The sequence below is a fragment of the Odocoileus virginianus genome, chromosome 8 (assembly GCF_023699985.2).
Source record: "Odocoileus virginianus isolate 20LAN1187 ecotype Illinois chromosome 8, Ovbor_1.2, whole genome shotgun sequence".
NCBI lineage: Eukaryota > Metazoa > Chordata > Mammalia > Artiodactyla > Cervidae > Odocoileus > Odocoileus virginianus.
In genome coordinates, this window is record NC_069681.1 from 37,092,418 (window position 1) to 37,111,807 (window position 19,390).

General features: G+C 36.2%; 1 protein-coding gene across 1 annotated transcript in view; it reads left to right on the forward strand.

Moving 5' to 3' along the window:
- UGGT2 (UDP-glucose glycoprotein glucosyltransferase 2) overlaps positions 1-19,390 on the forward strand; it is a 137,910-nt gene that overhangs the window by 78,243 nt on the left and 40,277 nt on the right. Inside the window, exons 20-24 of the mRNA XM_070471499.1 lie at positions 1,957-2,051; positions 3,445-3,651; positions 6,842-6,973; positions 12,742-12,866; positions 19,166-19,261. Coding sequence (XP_070327600.1) covers positions 1,957-2,051; positions 3,445-3,651; positions 6,842-6,973; positions 12,742-12,866; positions 19,166-19,261 — 655 coding nt within the window. The remainder of the gene's footprint in view (positions 1-1,956; positions 2,052-3,444; positions 3,652-6,841; positions 6,974-12,741; positions 12,867-19,165; positions 19,262-19,390) is intronic.

Below are 19,390 nucleotides of genomic sequence, written 5' to 3' on the forward strand. Positions count from 1 at the left end.
GATCAATAAAAGTGTAATTCCCAGATGAGGGGAGAATAGTTCTGCATTCTGGTTAAACAGTGTCTGAATGTTTTGCTTAGGATAGTGGTCATATTCAAAGGAAGGGGAACCAAGACAGGAACATCTTTGGAAATAAGGATTTAGCCTAGATAGGAAAAGTGCAATATGACCACAGACTTGTGAGACACCATGAATTCTTCAGATAATGGAGTTTGGTTGGTTTGAGTTTCACTTTGTTTTGCTTGACGTACTTTGTTCTGGAGAGAACACAGAGAACCCAGGCATGAAACATAAAAGAAAGCTGATTTTTATGTTGTTATATAAAGTGGTAACTTTCTGACAATGAGTGATCTAAAGATGAAATTACTGTGAAATAAGGGGTAATTTTTATATATGAGAGAGATTTAAGCAGACAGCTAGTTTTTGAGAATGCTATGGGGTGAATCCAAATTAAGACCAGATCGCCTTTGAATTACTTTCTAACAGATCTGTGATTTTATGTTCATAAAGTGGTCTGTCTACAAGAAATTCAACAAATAATAAGATATAATTCAGTTCCATTGTATGGCAGGCTAAGGTCCTGAATGTGTCAAATGAAAGGAAAAGTAGACAGAGAAACAGGGAATAAAAAATAGAAGAAATATATTTATCAGGTTCTGGATTGTATTTCAAAAATTGCTTCGGGGAGGCAGAATAGAGTAAGTTAGCCTATAACTAATGGCCTTAGATTAAATCTCTTGCAATTTAAAAGAATACTTAACTGAGAAACACCTTATTTCTTTATTTGTATTTATGTAAAGAAATATAAAATTGGGAAAAACTTGCTTAGCATTTTTGAAATATTTCTCAGTTTACTGTTTGTAATGGTAAAAGTGCTCACATTTAAGAAGGCATGAGAATTCTTTACCTTTCTTCTTTGGAAAGAATGTGTCAGCACTGCATTACTCTTAAATTGCTTCTGAAGGATTGCAAGGAGAATCAGTGTTGGCCTTCATTATGTTACTTATTTTTTTCATTAATGAAAGTCAGTTTTTGCATAATTATATATTACTGGATATGGTATGATGGCATCACCTACTCAGTGGATATGAGTATCAGCAAACTCCGGGAGATGGTGCAGGACTGGGAAGCTTGGTGTGCTGCAGTCCATGGGGTTACAAAGAGTCGGACATGACTTAGCAATTGAACAACAACAATGATGATAATTGTAGCTTCACATCTATTCAGGTGTAAGTTTTTGGTATAGCAAACTTTCTATAGTTATTTTAAGTGGGTCATATGATCCAAGGAACTAATTTTTGTATAGGTTTAATGATAGCCAGACAAGTATTATTTCAGATGTTATATGCTAAGGTTGGATGAAATTAAACCCATTTAACTGTGACTGCAGAATTAAAAATTGTTTCATCTTGTGGCTTCTAGATTTTCAGATGTTTCTGGGGGGAAAAAAATGTATTGATGTTTTTGGCACAAGATGATGTGAATTAGACTAAGCTAACAATAGCCAGAATTTTTGAAATACATGAATCATAAGCTAATAAAATATTGCTGTTTCCAGTATCTGCTAATAATTTATTGTGTCTGGTTTTACATTATGTAAGGTATAAATATCATTTTTTTTTTTTTTACATATGTAGCTGGAAGGCAGTTTTACATGCCAGCAGTGGAACCTTGCTAAGCATAATACAATTTTCTCTACTGGCAAAAGTATCCCATAGATGTGTTTCTTGGGGACTATTCTTTCTTTTTGGTATCTGAGTTTATACAAAGTTTATAAATGAGTTACTCTTAACATTTTCTATGTATTTCACTCTGTGTGTGTTTAATTTTTACCAATATTTGCTTATTTTCAAAATGATTCATTTTTAAAATTATTTTTATGTATTTTGTTAACTGGAAATGTTCCTATCTTTGGTTTGATTTTAAGAATTAGTTTATACTGTTTGAAACTTTCAGATGATTATGTAATTTCTTCAGTTACTTTCTGGATTGTTGCTGATTTTGACAAACCATCTGGGAGAAAACTGCTTTTTAATGCATTAAATCACATGGTGAGTATTTGGACACTTTCTACAAAAATTAATGTGCTGTAATTTTGAGAAAGCAGTATGAAAAATGTGCATTAAATCTTTATTTTCCTTCATGTTAACATTTTCAGTTCCTTAACTTGGTTAGAACATGGTGCTAAGACAGGTGTTCAGATTCTTTCTCCATGTAAGATAGGCCACCTTGACCCAGAAAAGATAGCCCTACCTGTCTTCTGTGATTCATGACTTGTATATTCTCTCCTAGTCCTTGCTGTTGCACATACATGTACATGTCTAATGGCGTGTATGTGCTGAATGTTTGTGTCCCTCCAAAAATTTATAGGGCTTCCCTGGCGGCTCAGATGGTAAAGAATCTTCTTGCAGTGCAGGAGACTCAGGTTTGATCCCTGGGTGGGAAAGATACCTGGAGAAGGAAATGGCAAACGACTCCAGCATTCTTACCTAGAGAATTCCATGGGCAAAAGAACCTGGCAGGCTACGGTCCATGCGATCACACAGAGTCAGACACTACTGAGTGGCTAACACTTTTTTCTTTTCTTTCAAAATTTTAATGTTCAAATCTAATCCTAAATGTGCTGATATTTGGAGATGGGACCTTTAGGAGGTAATTAGGTCATTAGGGTGGAGTCCTCATAAATGGGATTAGTGCTCTTACAAGAAGAGGTCCTAGAGTTAGCCTACTCTCTTTCTGTCATGTAAGGATCCAAGGAGAAATTAGAAAATGCAACCCAGAACAGGGTCCTCATCAGCACCTGACCATGGTGGCACGCTGATCTTGGTCTACCAGCCTCCATATTGTACTAGGTTTTAACATATCTATCTCAGTAATAAGTAAAACAAGTAAACAGAAAATCAATAGGGGTGTACAGATGATTTGAATAATAAAAGCCCCAAACTTTACCTAATGAATATTGATAGAAAAATACACATTGCATAGTATATGTTCTTGCAAAGCACAAATGTAACATTTAAAAAACATTTGTAGATGCTGGGTTATCTCATAAAAATTAGACTGATGTTCTAGTTTTCTTTTGGTGATTGATTTCTAACTTAATTACACTGTAGTCAAAGAATATACTTTTGCTCTTTCAGCAGCAGGGTTTGAACAGCAGCATGGATCCACTTACACACAAATTTTTTTCAATAGTAAATACTACAGTATTATGTCATCTGTGGTTGGCTGACTCTACAGATGTGGATCTTTGAGTATGGAGGGCCAACTATAAGTGGATTTTCGACTGCTCAGGGGGTCGGCGCATCTGACCCCTGCATTGTTCAAGGATCAAGTGTACTTCGTATGATTTTAGTCTTTGAAAATTTTATGAGATTTACAAAATTCCATTGTAAAAGGATAAGTAAAATACTGATTTTTATCACCTTTAAATGTGTTTTGCAGAAAAGAAGTGGTCATAGTCGGTTGGGGGTTATTTATAATCCTACATCAAAAATAGATGAAGAAAACACAACTATTTCTAGAGGAATTCTGGCAGCTTTTCTTACACTGAAAAACAGCTTTTTGAGAAACTTTCTCAGGAAACTGGCGGAAGAAAAAACTGCTGCAGCTATTTACTCTGGAAATAAAATTAAAACATTGCTTACTGAGGTTAGTAGCTGTTTGAAATAATAGATACATATCTGTTGCATATTTCAAAAATATTTCAGTGTGCTTGGAGATATGTTGCCAAAAAATCAATAAGTATAATCAAATGGGGATCATAAGCTTTACAGTGGGAAAGGTCCTCTTTAAATGATATGGCTTTGCATAGAAGCACTGAACATATCAAATTTCAGATATTTCAGCTACTATTCATTGATCTTAAAGTTAATGGCTTTCTAGTTTGGATATGTACTTATGTGAAGAATTGGGAGTTAAAGGAATATGTGAATAATCCTCAGTTATTTCACTGAAGGGATCCAGTACAGGGAAAAATTCTAAGGTAAAAGCTGATGCTCTGGAAGAAAGACTCATTAATCCATTCAAAAAATTTATTGATTGACTCCCAGACAATGGGGATAATACTTGTGAACAGGCAGATAGAATCCCTGTTCTTATGGACTTACACTGTAATGGGAAAGAAAAGGTAAGTGGTGCTAGGAAAAAAGATTATAAGAAAGTACACTGTCCAGGACATGGAAGCAACCTAGATGCCCATCAGCAGACGAATGGATAAGGAAGCTGTGGTACATATACACCATGGAATATTACTCAGCCATTAAAAAGAATTCATTTGAATCAGTTCTAATGAGATGGATGAAACTGGAGCCCATTATACAGAGCGAAGTAAGCCAGAAAGATAAAGAACATTACAGCATACTAACACATATATATGGAATTTAGAAAGCTGGTAATGATAACCCTATATGCAAAACAGAAAAAGAGACACAGATGTACAGAACAGACTTTTGGACTCTGTGGGAGAAGGCGAGGGTAGGATGTTTCGAGAGAACAGCATGTATATTATCTATAGTGAAACAGATCACCAGCCCAGGTGGGATGCATGAGACAAGTGCTTGGGCCTGGTGCACTGGGAAGACCCAGAGGAATCAGGTAGAGAGGGAGGTGGGAGGAGGGATCAGGATGGGGAATACATGTAACTCCGTGGCTGATTCATGTCAATGTATGACAAAACCCACTGCAATGTTGTGAAGTAATTAGCCTCCAACTAATAAAAATAAATGAAAAAAATAAAATAAAAATTATTCCTCCCCCCAAAAAAGAAGTATACTGTTTGAGGGATGTTCTTTTAGCTGGAGTGGTCAAGGGAAGGCATCTCTAAAGAGCTGTTGTTTGGGCAAAGCTCTGAATGAAATGAGATATCAAGCCATGGAAAGTCTGTAAGAAGAATATACCAGATTCAAGAATACAGTGGATCTGAAGAAAGTATTTACAGGAGGACATGGTCAGCCATGCCAGATGTCTTGAAGTTAGGAAAGTGGTCGTTGGTGACTGATAAGAACAGTCTCAATGAAGTACTAGGTATAAAGGTGAACTAGAGTCAAGAGAAAAAGGGAAATCAGAAATCATAAAAGAGAGACAGCAAGTATTCGTAGCTTTCTAAAGGAATTTTCCTATGTGGAGAACAGAGAAATATTGTGTAGCTAGAATAGGACTTGAGGTCAGGGAAGGATTTCACTTTTTTGGTATGCTAATGAAAACAGTCCATCCAAGTATGAGAAAGGATGATCTGGAGAGAAAGGAGCAAAGTGGGAGGATGTTTTTTGAGTAGAAAAGAGGTGCTGGGACCCAGTGCACAAGTTCTAACTGTTGGTTTAAGAACAGAGTAGATTTATTTGGTGGTAGCAAGATGAGTACTTCTCTTCTGATTAATTCCTTTTTCAAAAAAAGTCAAATCATTAGCTAAGTATTAGGATGAGAGTAGGGTGCTCTTAGAGGTTAGAGGGAAGAGGAGAGAATGTCAAGTATTTTCCTATTCTGAGAGTGAGAAAGTGAATCAACAGTGGTATAGGAAAATTTCTGAGGGCTCTCTTGAGATTAGTGACCATAACTGAAAGTGAGATCATTGTTGGCCGCACGTGTTTCTCCAGCCATCCTAACACTGTTTGGATCCTGTCGCAGAGTAAACAGAATTATGTTTAGCCAGAGTTGAGGTTTTGCCAGGTGATTATAACTTAGAGGAGGCATTCAAGGGAACTGAGCATGCACTGTTTTTGTATGGTAAAGGGCTCTGAGGTAGAGCTTGGTTGGTCAGGAGAAAAATTATGATATGGAAAGCACGATAGACAATAAGTGGTTGGATCAAGGGACTGAAGGGTTGGCTAATGGTTGTTCTGGTGACACTGGAGTGAATGAGCTGAAGGGTCAGCAGCTTGTGATCAGAGAGGAGTTGACTTGAGATATTCTGAAAGTGAAGTTGTAGGGCTGCACTGTCTGATACTGTAGCCGCAACTTCATGTGGCTGTTTTAAATTTAAATAAAATTACAGTAAATTTCTCAGTCATACTAGCCAGATTTCTAGAGCTCAGTACCCACCTGTGGCTGTGCCTTGGGCAGGCAGGGAACCTTTTCTGATATTGTAGGTAATCCAGGAACATGATAAAAATGCAGAAGGCAAGGCCCACCCTGGATCTACTCCAGTACAATCTATATTTTAACAAGTCACCCAGGTGATTTTTATGCATATTAATGTTTGAAAGAATCCACCTGCAGTGAGGGAGAACTGAGTTCGATCCCTGGGTTGGGAAGATCCCTTGGAAAACAGAAAGACTACCCACTTCAGCATTCTGGTCTGGAGAATTCCATGAACTGTATAGTCCGTGGGGTCGCAAAGAGTCAGACATGACTGAGTGACTTTCACTTAATGTTTGATACACACTGAGATGGATAATATTACTTTTGTATTTCAGAATTTAAATGTACTATTACTAAACTGGTTTTGTGGGATTGGAATGAGACAGAGTATTTTTATTTTAACCAGTATTTTTTAGTTGAGCACCAAAATGGAAGTACTGAGTTCAGAATTTAAATGTTGTATTTTTTTAATGTTACATTTTTTAAATGATGTTCCCTAGCGTTTTATTAATCAGTAATGTACCCCACGTTCTCAACAAAGGAATAGCAAGCTATCTACTTATAACAGGATTTACAAATATTGTAATTGCCTTGCCAAGAAGGATTCTTTTTTTAAAATGTGAACAAGATGGTACTTTTAAAAATCAAAAGTTAATGTAATTTTAAGTTTTATAATGACTTATTAAAGTAAGCTATGTTAAAAAATTATTTTGTGTATTTACTGTTCTCTTATTGGTTTTATCATTCTTAACTTATGCCTTAGGGGATGGATAAAAATGCCTTTGAGAAAAAATATAATACCATTGGAGTGAATATTTTTCGAACTCACCAGTTGTTCTGCCGAGATGTACTTAAATTGAGTCCTGGAGAAAACGGTGTTGTCAGCAATGGGAGGGTAAGTAGAAAAAGCGATTGCTTACTTTTCTCAGTGACACTGTGATTCAAAGGTCTCAAACATTTTCTGTTACAATACACCTAATGCAGTACACACAGAGGCTCATGCCAGGCAGGTCTCAGCTTAAATAAACTGGCCTCTGAGATCATTCAGTTCATGGCACGCTCCCTGTGTCTTCACCCCTACCCCCATTGATGATAACATTGGATGTGGCTGAGGATGTTCTTTGGGGATAGCTTTTATAAGGTAAGTATTAGAACAAGCAGTTTAGTATATATTACAACATTGTAATTGAGAATCACTGTTGTAAATGTGTGTATTAAGTACATTTTAACATCTTTTTTCTGTTTGTCGCTTTTTTCTACAATTGATTATATTAATAATACCTTTGTAGGTTTTGTGGTATAAAGTTATACCACAAATATAATTAATATAATTTTATGTTATATTTGTATTATTTGTGTATTATTTGTAATATTTATATTAATATAATTTGTGTTTGTATTATTTGTAATATTTGTATTAATATAATTTTTAAAAACTATGGGGAAGGTTACTCTTATTCCCAATATCCTAATAAAGATTTTTTCTTTTTTAAAAAGTTTATTTATTTTTAATTGGAGGATAATTGCTTTGCAATATTGTTAGTTTCTGCCGTACATCAGCATGAATCAGCCATAGGTATACGTATGTTGCCTCCCTCTTGAATCTTTCTCCTGTCTCCCATGCCATCCCACACTCTAGGTTTTACCTTCAAATCCTTTGTTTCTACTCTGCGTAGCCTTGTCTGTTTTTTATACATAATTATAACCACACTTTTTTTTCTCTTAATATACTAAAAATATTTTTCCAGTTGATTAGGGAGTTGTAATAGATACATACAAAATTAGTGGATGATAGCTACTTATTAATATTTTTAGTATGATAGTCTAGTTTTCTCTCTCAGGTGTGATTTAAGTTTTTAAAAATTGAATCTGATGCTTAAGTAATTTTAGAAATCAGCTAATGCAGTGTGTTTGACATACCTCTGCTTGAAGCATCAAATTGTATATCCCTAAGTCATCATCAAAGCTCAGTTTTCTACATTTTTATGAGTTCTGTTCCCTGTGTGCTCCATTCTCATATCATCATTCCCTTAAAATTATGCTTATTTATTCTTTCATATTTGAATCTGTAAATAATAGAAATTGGAGAATAATGAGGGACTCATATTATCCACAAATTAAGTATTTCTTCTTCAGTGTAACAGTTCTTGTGCTAATTGTGTTAGCTCCTAAAGGTAGTTAGACTCATGTATAGTACTACTGTAAAATTGGTGACAACAGTTGACATTTATAGTACAATAATGTAAAGTGTTAGTGAATTTTGATAGTGAGCTATTTGAAGGCCCAAAAATGGTATTGCTTTTTTTTTCTTTAGCAGTTGCTTTGGGAAGAAATAAAACTTTTTAGAACAGTTTTAAAGTATAAGGCTACCTTTGACTTTGTCAGGCACTTTAAGGGGTACAAAGTTACAGCCTGCTGTATCTATTAATTTGCTTTTGGTTATACATAATGGAAAAGCTACTCTATGCTTTCTTTGTCATGGCTTAATATAACTCAGCCATGATAATATTGTTATCAATATTAGTGATAAATTTTATAGTTATGTTCAGCTTATTTCTTTTAGAACTCTTTTCTTCTCATTTTCCTTGAAATTGACAAAAGGATTTAACTGTAATCTTGCCATGAACTGAACATTCTTCTGGAATCCAAGAGTATAGTAGTGAAAAAAACATGTTTTTGTGAAGTTTACATTGTGATGCACAGGGAACAAAAACAAATAATGTCCTTAGTTATATGGGGTTATTTGGACAGAGAACCAAAAGAGGTGAGAGAGCAAACTGTGTTGCATATCTGGAAGAAGAATGTTCTAGGGAGAGGGGACAGGGAGTACAAAGTCCTGAGATGAGGCTATGTCTGTGTGTTCTAAGAATAGCAGATATGAGGAGAACAGGAGAGAAGTAGCTGGGGGGCCAGATCAGGTGTGGTTTTACTCTGAATGAGTTGAGAAGCTCATTGTTCTGGAGAGGGGATTGACATAAACTGACTTACATTTTATTTGGATCATTAGTGGCTATTACATTGAGAATAGACTGTAGAGGCTGGAAGCCAGTTAGGAGCTATTACAGTAGACCAAGTGAGAGCTGATGGTGGCCTGGACCAGAATGGCTCTAGTGGAAATAGAGAGAAGTAGACGTGAGACGTATTTTGAAGGAAGGGTGAACAGGAGTTGCTTACAGATTTGCTGTGGGATGTGAGAGAACTGCATGACCAGCAGAATGAAGCTGCATTGTTTTAAGGTAAGGAAGACTTGCAGGAGGAGTGGGCTTGTTCAGAGGAAAAGGAAGATCAGATAGAGAATTGAGTTCTGCATATAGTAAGAGTTCAGTGTTGCGTCCTGGACTTGTGAGTAGACTGGTTGAGTCAGCAACTGGACATGAGTTAAGTTCAGGGGAGAGGTCAGGACTGGAGATAGTTAGGAAGTCAAATATGTTGACTTTTTATGTTGAGTAATGAAAAATTATAATTTTTATTATCTTTGTATTTGTAGGATTGTGGTTTGAAATAGAAAAGTGTGATATATCTGAAAATAAGTACTGTGGTTTCTGAACTATAATGTAGTACTTAGCTTATTACTGTGTCTCAAGAGTAATGCTTTTATAAAACACAATAATCATAGCAATTGTAGCAGGTAGCTATAATTCTGAACCAGATGATTTAATGTTCAAAATAATTCTGACATTTTAGAATCAATCTTCATTTTGAACCTGTCCAAATATTTACATTAGAATTGAAACATATTCAAAGTTAAAATTGTTTATAAATGATCAAAACTAGGGAGTATTGATCTCATACTTTCTTACTGACATGCTAAAGAATTTAAGATCTATTTTAATATTAAATAAAACCCTAAATAATACTGTTGCTGTTGGTTTGGCTAAAAAGTTTGTTTAAAAGGTTTTTCCATAACATTTTATAGAAAAATCTGAATGAACTTTGTAGCTAACCCAATATAATTATATTTATTCTTATTATACTCCATAATAAAATAAATAAATACATTTGCTGACAAAGGTCCTTATAGTCAAAGCTGTGATTTTTCCAGTAGTCACATGTGGATGTGAGAGTTGGACCCTAAAGAAGGCTGAGCACTGAAGAATTGATGTTTCTGAACTGTGATGTTGGAGATTCTTGAGAGTCCTGGGAGTGAAAGGAGATCAAACTAGTCAAGCCTAAAGGAAATCAGTCCTGAATATTCATTGGAAGGACTGATGCTGAAGCTTCAATACTTTGGCCACCTGATGCGAAGAACTGACTCACTAGAAAAGATCCTGACGCTGGGAAAGATGGAAGCAGGAGGATAAGGTGACGGCAGAGGGCGAGACGGCTGGACGGCATCAGCAGCTCAGGGGGCATGCGTTTGAGCAAGCTCTGGGAGAGGGTGAGGACAGGGACGCCTGGCGTGCTGTGTCCACGGGGTTGCAGAGTCAGACGCGACTGAGTGACTGAACAACGGGTACGCGCGTGCTTACAGATGACTGACAGATGGTACAGCAGAGAGGAGGGAAACAAGCAAGGCCTTTTTGTTTAGCAGGACAGTTTGGATTCAGATTCCAGTTACACCATTAATTATATGACCTTTGTCATAAAATTTGTTCATTTGGACAATAGAAAATGTAATAGTATGTTTTACAAAGTTGTCAGAGGATTAAATATGCTTTTACACCTAAAGCACATAGAATGGCCCCAGACATAGAGTAAATTTTCAGTAAATATTAACTTTTCTTTTCTCTACATCTCTGAAGGCTATCATGAGAACTGTTGGGCACTTTTACAGATTTGGGTGGCTCAGAGGGTAAAGCGTCTGCCTGCAGTATGGGAGACCCAAGTTCGATCCCTGGGTTGGGAAGATCCCCTGGAGAAGGAAATGGCAACCTACTCCAGTATTCTTGCCTGGAAAATCCCATGGACGGAGAAGTCTGGTAGGCTACAGTCCATGGGGTCTCAAAGAGTTGGACATGACTGAGCAACTTCACTTTGACTTTTCACAGATTTTATGTTCATTGAGAGTCAGTGTAGAGTCAGGGCCAGTGGATGAAACTTCAACAAGTAGAGAGAGATTTTTACTCGGTATGTGCATGAACATTTTAACAGAGTTTTCTAAAATGTTAATGATCTGTCAAAGGAGGTAGTGCATTTCTGTTACAGCAGTTATTCTGTTTAACTGAAAAGTCACATTTCCAAAATGTAAAGATTTAAGCTCCAGATAGTTTTTATAGTACTATTACATGATTTTCAAATCTGATGCTCCATTTTTCAATTTGGCCCTTATGTGATTTTACACTAACATTTTATTCCACAAACATTACATTCAACTTTTAAGTAGAAGAACTAAAGCACAGAAAAACAGAGTTTCTGCTAGCTATTTGAACTTACATAGGTGAAATAGCGCCAGTTTTCTGGTGAATTTAATCAGTACAGATTCCCAATCTTGTTAATCCCTGAGGAAAATAATTTGAGATTTTATTTCCGTTTTTTGAGTTATTAACAAAAAACTGCTTGATCACTAGAAGTGGTATAGATAAAATTCAGCTGTTTTCCAGGCCTATCCTATCCATAGTCCAAAAATATAACATTGAAGGTGCTTTGAAAGTTAACCTTAAAATTGACAGCCATCTTAAGGAAATGAAGTATTGATATGTGTACTTTTAGTATTACAGCACATATTTTTTGTCCATTTAAGAGACCAGGTTTTATGTTTAAAGTGAAACATGGTATTTATTTAACTGGATGCCAGTATTCCAGCTAATTTCACCTTTGTTATGAGCAAATGACAAAAGATTGAAGAACTATGCTTTATTAATTTTTAGAAAATATTAATTGCAGAAGCATATGAAGGGGAAGTAAGAAAATCCACTGCAACTCTGGTCTTTTGCCAAGGGAAAGAAAAAAAAAAATTCTGGTTGACATGTTTTCTAATTGTCTTTAAGTCTAACTGTTCATAAGACTATGCAAGGACTCACCTTCTATATCAAGGCTTATTATGGTCATACTATTATGATGTACATGTTAGCTTCCCCCCAAAATGATAATGGTAGCACAGTTGAAGTGGTTGTGATGGGATAGACATCCTGAGAAATTAGGTGTCTGGCAAGTTTATAGCTTCCCACTTCTGCAGTTACTGATTTAAAACTAACCTACATGGCCTTGCTGTGCACCAACAGTTTATACAACATCGGTTAGATGAAGATTGGTTGGTATTATTAAGAAATTATGTGATTTGTCTCTTGGTTTTGTTCTTTTATGCCTTATTTATATATTCAGATGTGTATAGTATGGACTACAATTAAGAGATTAAATAGTAAATGTTGAAAGTAAAAGATTTATGAAATATAGATAATTATTTGAATAATTTACTTTAAAATGAAAAGACTTAGGTTTTTGAAAGCATTATGTTTCAAAGTAAAACTTTCAAATGGAAATAATTTGCTGATTTTTTTTTTGACATGTTGATTTTGGTATTTATACAAATGTTAACTTGTAATCTTGAAGTGAGGAAATACTTTTCTCATGTTTCCCAGTGGATTTAGTAAATGGTGGGATAAATAACCATTATCTGTTTAATCAGTTTTTGCTTAAAGAAATACCTATTTGATAAGAAAATACCTGTCACAGATTGAGATCTTGTAGAAGACACACAATAATATAATTGTTTTTATTTTTAAGTTCTTAGGACCTGTAGGTGAAGACTTCTATGCAGAAGATTTTTACTTGTTGGAAAAGATAACATTTACTAAGTTAGTAGAGAACATTGAAGACATTGTTGAAAATACAGAAATGAACTCAAAGAAGTAAGTATTTAAGAGCATTTCATTTTGGAGTTTGGTATTTTGCCTCTGATTTCTTTTTAAGATTAGAAAGTGTTTCAGGTACCAACCAAAGATACAATAAAAGACATGCAGAGAATATAAAGAAATAGTAGAAAATATCATCCATCCCATTCTCCTCCCTCCCCAAGAGGTAGCCATTTTCTCAAATGTTGTATGCATGATTCCTCTATTTGCCTTTATACTTTTGCTTCATATGTAAATATCTATTATTAATGTTTATTGTGTTAAAGCCTTGACTTTTTTAGAGATATGTTGTTACTGGGTTTAGGATAGACATACCTTCAGCTTTATCAGATATTGCTAAATTCTGTCCTTCAAAAGAGTTGGAACAGTTAACACTCCCACCAGAAATGAATTAGTCCTTGTTTCCTGAAGTCCCCACCAATACTTGGTATTACCCAACCTGTTCATTTCCTATCTTATGGATATGAAATTACATCTTGTTTTTTTTTAATTTTTAGTTGAGGGATAATTGCTTTAAATATTGTATTAGTTTCTGCCATACATCAACGTGAATCAGTCATAGGTATACATATGTCCCCTCTCTCTTGAATGCATCTTGTTTTAATTTACAATTCCTTTCTAGAAGACAAAGAAGTGCCTCTTGTTTTAATTCTACTTCCTTGTCTTCTAGTAAAGTTGAATTTCTTCTCACATGATTGTTTTAATTTGTTTGCTCTTCTGTAAAAGATATGTTCATGCTTTTTGCTTAGTTATCTGTTGGGTTTTCTTCTTTCAGTGATATATAAACATGTGGTATATGTATCTTTATCAGTATACTATACTGATACTATATAAAGTATCAGTATACTATTCCACTTTGTGGCTTGGCTATTCAATTGTAACCTTTTACAAAGAAGTGTTTTTTTTTTTTTTTTTTTTTAATGTCGAAATATTCTCTGGGTTTTTCCTTTGTAATTTGTGATCTGTATGTGAAGTGAAGGGTGTGCACTCGTGTGTGTGTGTGTGTGTGTATAGGGTGTATAAATATTTCCCTTGGTCTGAATGCATAAAGGTATTCTCCTTTATTTTCTTCTAAAAGTTTTGCTTTTTTTCTGATATATGTCTTTAATTCTTCTTAGATCTTTATACTGTTCCACCGATGTCTTGCCTTATGCAGTCCCACGTTCTAACTACCACAGCTTTATAATAAGTTTCAATAGCATATAGTGAAAATTACTCCTGCTACTTCTTCAAAGTTGTCTTCACCTTTTTTTTTTTTTTTTTGGCTACATTTTCATATAAATATTATTAGGACCAGAATAACAAGTTCTACAGAAAACCTTCCTGCTATTTTTATGTGAATTTCTTTGAATTTATTGTTTAAAAGAATTGCCATCTTTATGTAATATTGCGTTATCTTACCCATTAAATACATATATTATTTACATGAAATTGTATAGACATACATACATACATATATATGTAGGTAGGTAAGTAGGTAGACAGACACACTTATTCAGGGTCTTTAGAGTCCCTTTTGGGCTTCCCTGGCGGCTCAGCTGGTAAAGAATCCGCCTGCGGTGCAGAAGACGTGGGTTTGATCCCTGGGTTGGGAAGATCCCCTGGAGGAGGGCTTGGCAACTCACTCCAGTACTCTTGCCTGGAGAATCTCAGTGGACAGAGGAACCTGGCGGCGCACAGTTCATGTGATTGGAAAGAGGCGAACACACCTAAGCAACTAAGCATAGCACAATGTTCCTTTTAGATTCTTCAGTGAAGCTTCCACTTTTTCCCCATGAAGTCTTACACATGTGTTTTTAAATTTATCCCTGGTACTTATGATCTGGCTTTCCTAGTGACTCAGTGTTAAGAATCCTGCCTGCCAATTCAGGAGATGTAGTTTCAGTCTCTGGATCAGGAAGATTCCCTGGAAGAGGGAATGGCAGTCCATTCCAGTATTCTTTACCTGGGAAATCCCATAGAGTCCATAGGGTTGCTAAGAGTGAGACATGACTAAGGGATTAACACATTCAATTTTCCTCTCTTCAGTTCAAAGCACTTTTCAAAAAGAGAAAAATTGACCTGGATAGCTGAATATTCAGAAAATCTCAGAAAAGTTTGTTGGAGGCCTCAAAGATTTTCTTTTCTTTTTTTTTTTTTTTTTTGTCTCTCTCTCTCCTCTAAGTACATAACAGCCCAGTTTAAAAAACATAGGGAACATGTTGACCACAAATATTTCCTCCATTGTGCTTACAATTTTACATATTAGAGATTGTGTGGCTAATTTAACCTTAAGTTTCTAAACCTTTAAGGAAGTTTAGGAGTAGATTACGGTTTTAATTAATTCTTTTATGTTTCAGTTCAGTTCAGTTCAGTTGCTCAGTCATGTCCGACTCTTTGTGACCCCATGAATCACAGCACACCAGGCCTCCCTGTCCATCACCAACTCCCGGAGTTTACCCAAACTCATGTCCATCGAGTCGGTGATGCCATCCAACCATCTCATCCTCTGTCATCCCCTTCTCCTCTTGCCTCCAACCCCTCCTAGCATCAGGGTCTTCTCCAATGAGTCAACCAACTCTTCCCATGAGGTAGCCAAAGTATTGGCGTTTCAGCTTCAGCATCAGTCCTTCCAATGAACATCCAGGACTGATCTCCTTTAGGATGGACTGGTTGGATCTCCTTGCAGTCCAAGGGACTCTGAAGAGTCTTCTCCAACACCACAGTTCAAAAGCATCAATTCTTCAGTGCTCAGCTTTCTTCACAGTCCAGATCTCACATCCACACATGACCACTGGAAAAACCAGTGGTTTTTGACTGGACAGACCTTTGTTGGCAAAACCAGTGGTTTTTGACTGGACAGACCTTTGTTGGCAAAACCAGTGGTTTTTGACTGGACGGACCTTTATTGGCAGAGTAATGTCTCTGCTTTTTAATGTGCTATCTAGGTTGGCCATAACTTTCCTTCCAAGGAGTAAGCGTCTTTTAATTTCATGGCTGCAGTCACCATCTGCAGTGATTTTGGAGCCCAGAAAAATAAAGTCTGACACTGTTTCCACTGTTTCCCCATCTATTTCCCATGAAATGATAGGACCAGATGCCATGATCTTAGTTTTCTGAATGTTGAGCTTTAAGCCAACTTTTTCACTCTCCTCTTTCACTTTCATCAAGAGGCTTTTTAGTTCCTCTTCACTTCTGCCATAAGGGTGGTATCATCTCCATATCTGAAATTATTGATATTTTCCCCAGCAATCTTGATTCCAGCTTGTGCTTCTTCCAGCCCAGTGTTTCTCATGATGTACTCTGTATATGTAAGTTAAATAAGCAGGGTGACAATATAAAGCTTTGATGTACTCTTTTACCTATTTGGAACCAGTCTGTTGTTCATGTCCAGTTCTAACTGTTGCTTCCTGACCTGCATACAGGTTTCTCAAGAGGCAGGTCAGGTGGTCTGGTATTCCCATCTCTTTCAGAATTTTCCAGTTTATTGTGATCCACACAGTCAAAGGCTTTAGCATAGTCAATAAAGCAGATATAGACGTTTTTCTGGAACTCTCTTGCCCTTTTGATGATCCAGCCGATGTTGACAATTTGATCTCTGGTTCCTCTGCCTTTTCTAAAACCAGCTTGAACATCTGGAAGTTCTCGGTTCATGGATTGCTGAAGCCTGGCTTGGAGAATTTTGAGCATTACTTTACTAATGCGTGAGATGAGTGCAGTTGTGTGGTAGTTTAAGCATTCTTTGGGATTGGAATGAAAACTGACCTTGTCCAGTCCTGTTGCCACTGTTGAGTTTTCCAAATTTGCTGGCATATTGAGTGCAGCACTTTCACAGCATCATCTTTTAGGATTTGAAATAGCTCAACCGGAATTCCATCACCTCCACTAGCTTTGTTCCTACTGATGCTTCTAAGGCCCACTTGACTTCATATTCCAGGATGTCTGGCTCTAGGTGAGTGATCACACCATTATGATTATCTGGGTTGTGAAGATCTTTTTTGTACAGTTCTTCTGTGTATTCTTGCCACCTCTTCTTAATATCTTCTGCTTCTGTTAGGTCCATACCATTTCTGTCCTTTATCAAGCCCATCTTTGCATGAAATGTTCCCTTGGTATCTCTAATTTTCTTGAAGAGATCGGTAGTTTTTCCCATTCTATTGTTTTCCTCTATTTCTTTGCATTGATCGCTGAGGAAGGCTTTCTTATCTCTCCTTGCTCTTCTTTGGAAATCTGCATTCAGATGCTCATATCTTTCGTTTTCTCCTTTGTTCTTCACTTCTCTTCTTTTCACAGCTATTTGTACGTCCTCTTCAGACAGCCATTTTACATTTCTTTTCCATGGGGATGGTCTTGATCCCTGTCTCCTGTACAGTGTCACGAACCTCTGTCCATAGTTCATCAGGCTCTCTGTCATCAGATCTAGTCCCTTAAATCTATTTCTCACTTTCACTGTATAATAATAAGGAATTTGATTTAAGTCATACCTGAATGGTCTAGTGGTTTTCCCTACTTTCTTCAGTTTTAAGTCTGAATTTGGCAATAAGAAGTTCATGATCTGAGCCACAGTCAGCTCCCAGTCTGGCTTTTGCTGACTGTATAGAGCTTCTTCATCTTTGGCTGCAAAGAATATAATCAGTCTGATTTCGATGTTGACCATCTAGTGATGTCCATGTGTAGAGTCTTCTCTTGTGTTGTTGGAAGAGGGTGTTTGCTATGACCAGTGCGTTCTCTTGGCAAAACTCTATTAGTCTTTGCCCTGCTTCATTCCGTACTCTTAAGGCCAAATTTGCCTGTTACTCCAGGTGTTTCTTGACTTCCTACTTTTGCATTCTAGTCCCCTATAATGAAAAGGACATCTTTTTTGGGAGTTAGTTCTTAAAGGTCTTTAGGTCTTCATAGAACCGTTCAACTTCAGCTTCTTCAGCCTTACTGGTTGGGGCATAGGCTTGGATTACAGTGATATTGAATGGTTTGCCTTAGAAACGAACAGAGATCATTCTGTCGTTTTTAAGATTGCATCTGAGCACTGCATTTCGGACTGTTTTGTTGACCATGATGGCTACCTCATTTCTTCTAAGGGATTCCTGCCCACAGTAGTAGATATAATGGTCATCTGAGTTAAATTCACTCATTCCAGTCCATTTTAGTTCACTGATTCCTAGAATGTTGACATTCATTCTTGCCATCTCCTGTTTGACCACTTCCAATTTGCCTTGATTCATGGACCTAACATTCCAGGTTCCTATGCAATATTGCTCTGTACAGCATCAGACCTTGCTTCTATCACCAGTCCTATCCACAACTGGGTATTGTTTTTGCTTTGGCTCCATCCCTTCGTTCTTTGTGCAGTTATTTCTCCATTGATCTCCAGTAGCATATTGGGCACCTACCGACCTGGGGCGTTCCTCTTTTAGTGTCCTATCATTTTGCCTTTTCATACTGTTCATGGGGTTCTCAAAGCAAGAATACTGAAGTGGTTTGCCATTCCCTTCTCCAGTGGACCACAATCTGTGATTAAGTGGCAATTAAATGCAATGCTCTGTGAAAGATATGGTTTACAAATAGAAATAATGTACAGTCTTCAGGAAATATATATCCAGCAAAAAATGATACAGTAGAAAAATACTGACAAGGTTCTCAACCACTCTGACTACGAATTTCTTTGTTTATAAAACGGAGATGCCTGTCTTTTCTGTTTTTCTTTTTTTTTTTACTTAAAATTCAGCTAACATTTTCTGTTATCATTAAACATACACATTTTCATATTTTAATGATATGTCAGCATATCATTAACTGTATACATTTTCTCTGTCACGGATTTATGAATTTGGTTATATTTAATCTAGGTGTTTATTTTGTACATTTTTAGTTTTTGAATGAATTTGAAGCCATAGAAATCTGGGCTTAACTATATTAAAAATTCTTTGAAAGTAGATATCTTACCATTTACTTTTTGTTTTTCCTGCCTGCTCTTCTTTCTTCCTTACGTGGGTCTAAGTGCTTGGATACATAACCAGCAACTCAGCAAATTTTCACTAATTGAATGATTCTCTATATGATTATAGACACTATTAGGAATATCACTTATGTGCTTAGTTATCAATCATATCAATGATAAAAACTAGGTTGACCTTAGAAGCAGCAGTCATTTTACTTTTGATAGAATCTACACATTTGGAAGAAAATGTCATTTACATACGGTTTATCTACTGGAGATACTTTTCAGTAAATTCCCCTTTCTTACGGTGTTAAATGATAGATGAAATATGGACCTTTCTTCCCCAAAAATTCATTCATTGTTTATCTTGTTTCCCTAGCTTGAGTGACCTTGTTATGAAAATTGATGCTCTTGTTTCCTCTTTGCCTAAACGTGCCTCTCGGTATGACATCACATTTCTTAAGGAGAGTCACAGGTAAGAAGATGTTAATGCTGTGTATTCTGTCACTGCATCCTATACTTAGTTATGGTTACATTTGTGTTCATGATATAGCCAAAGTTAAAGTAGAAATAAAAGTTGTTAGGCAATAAACATCTTTGATAA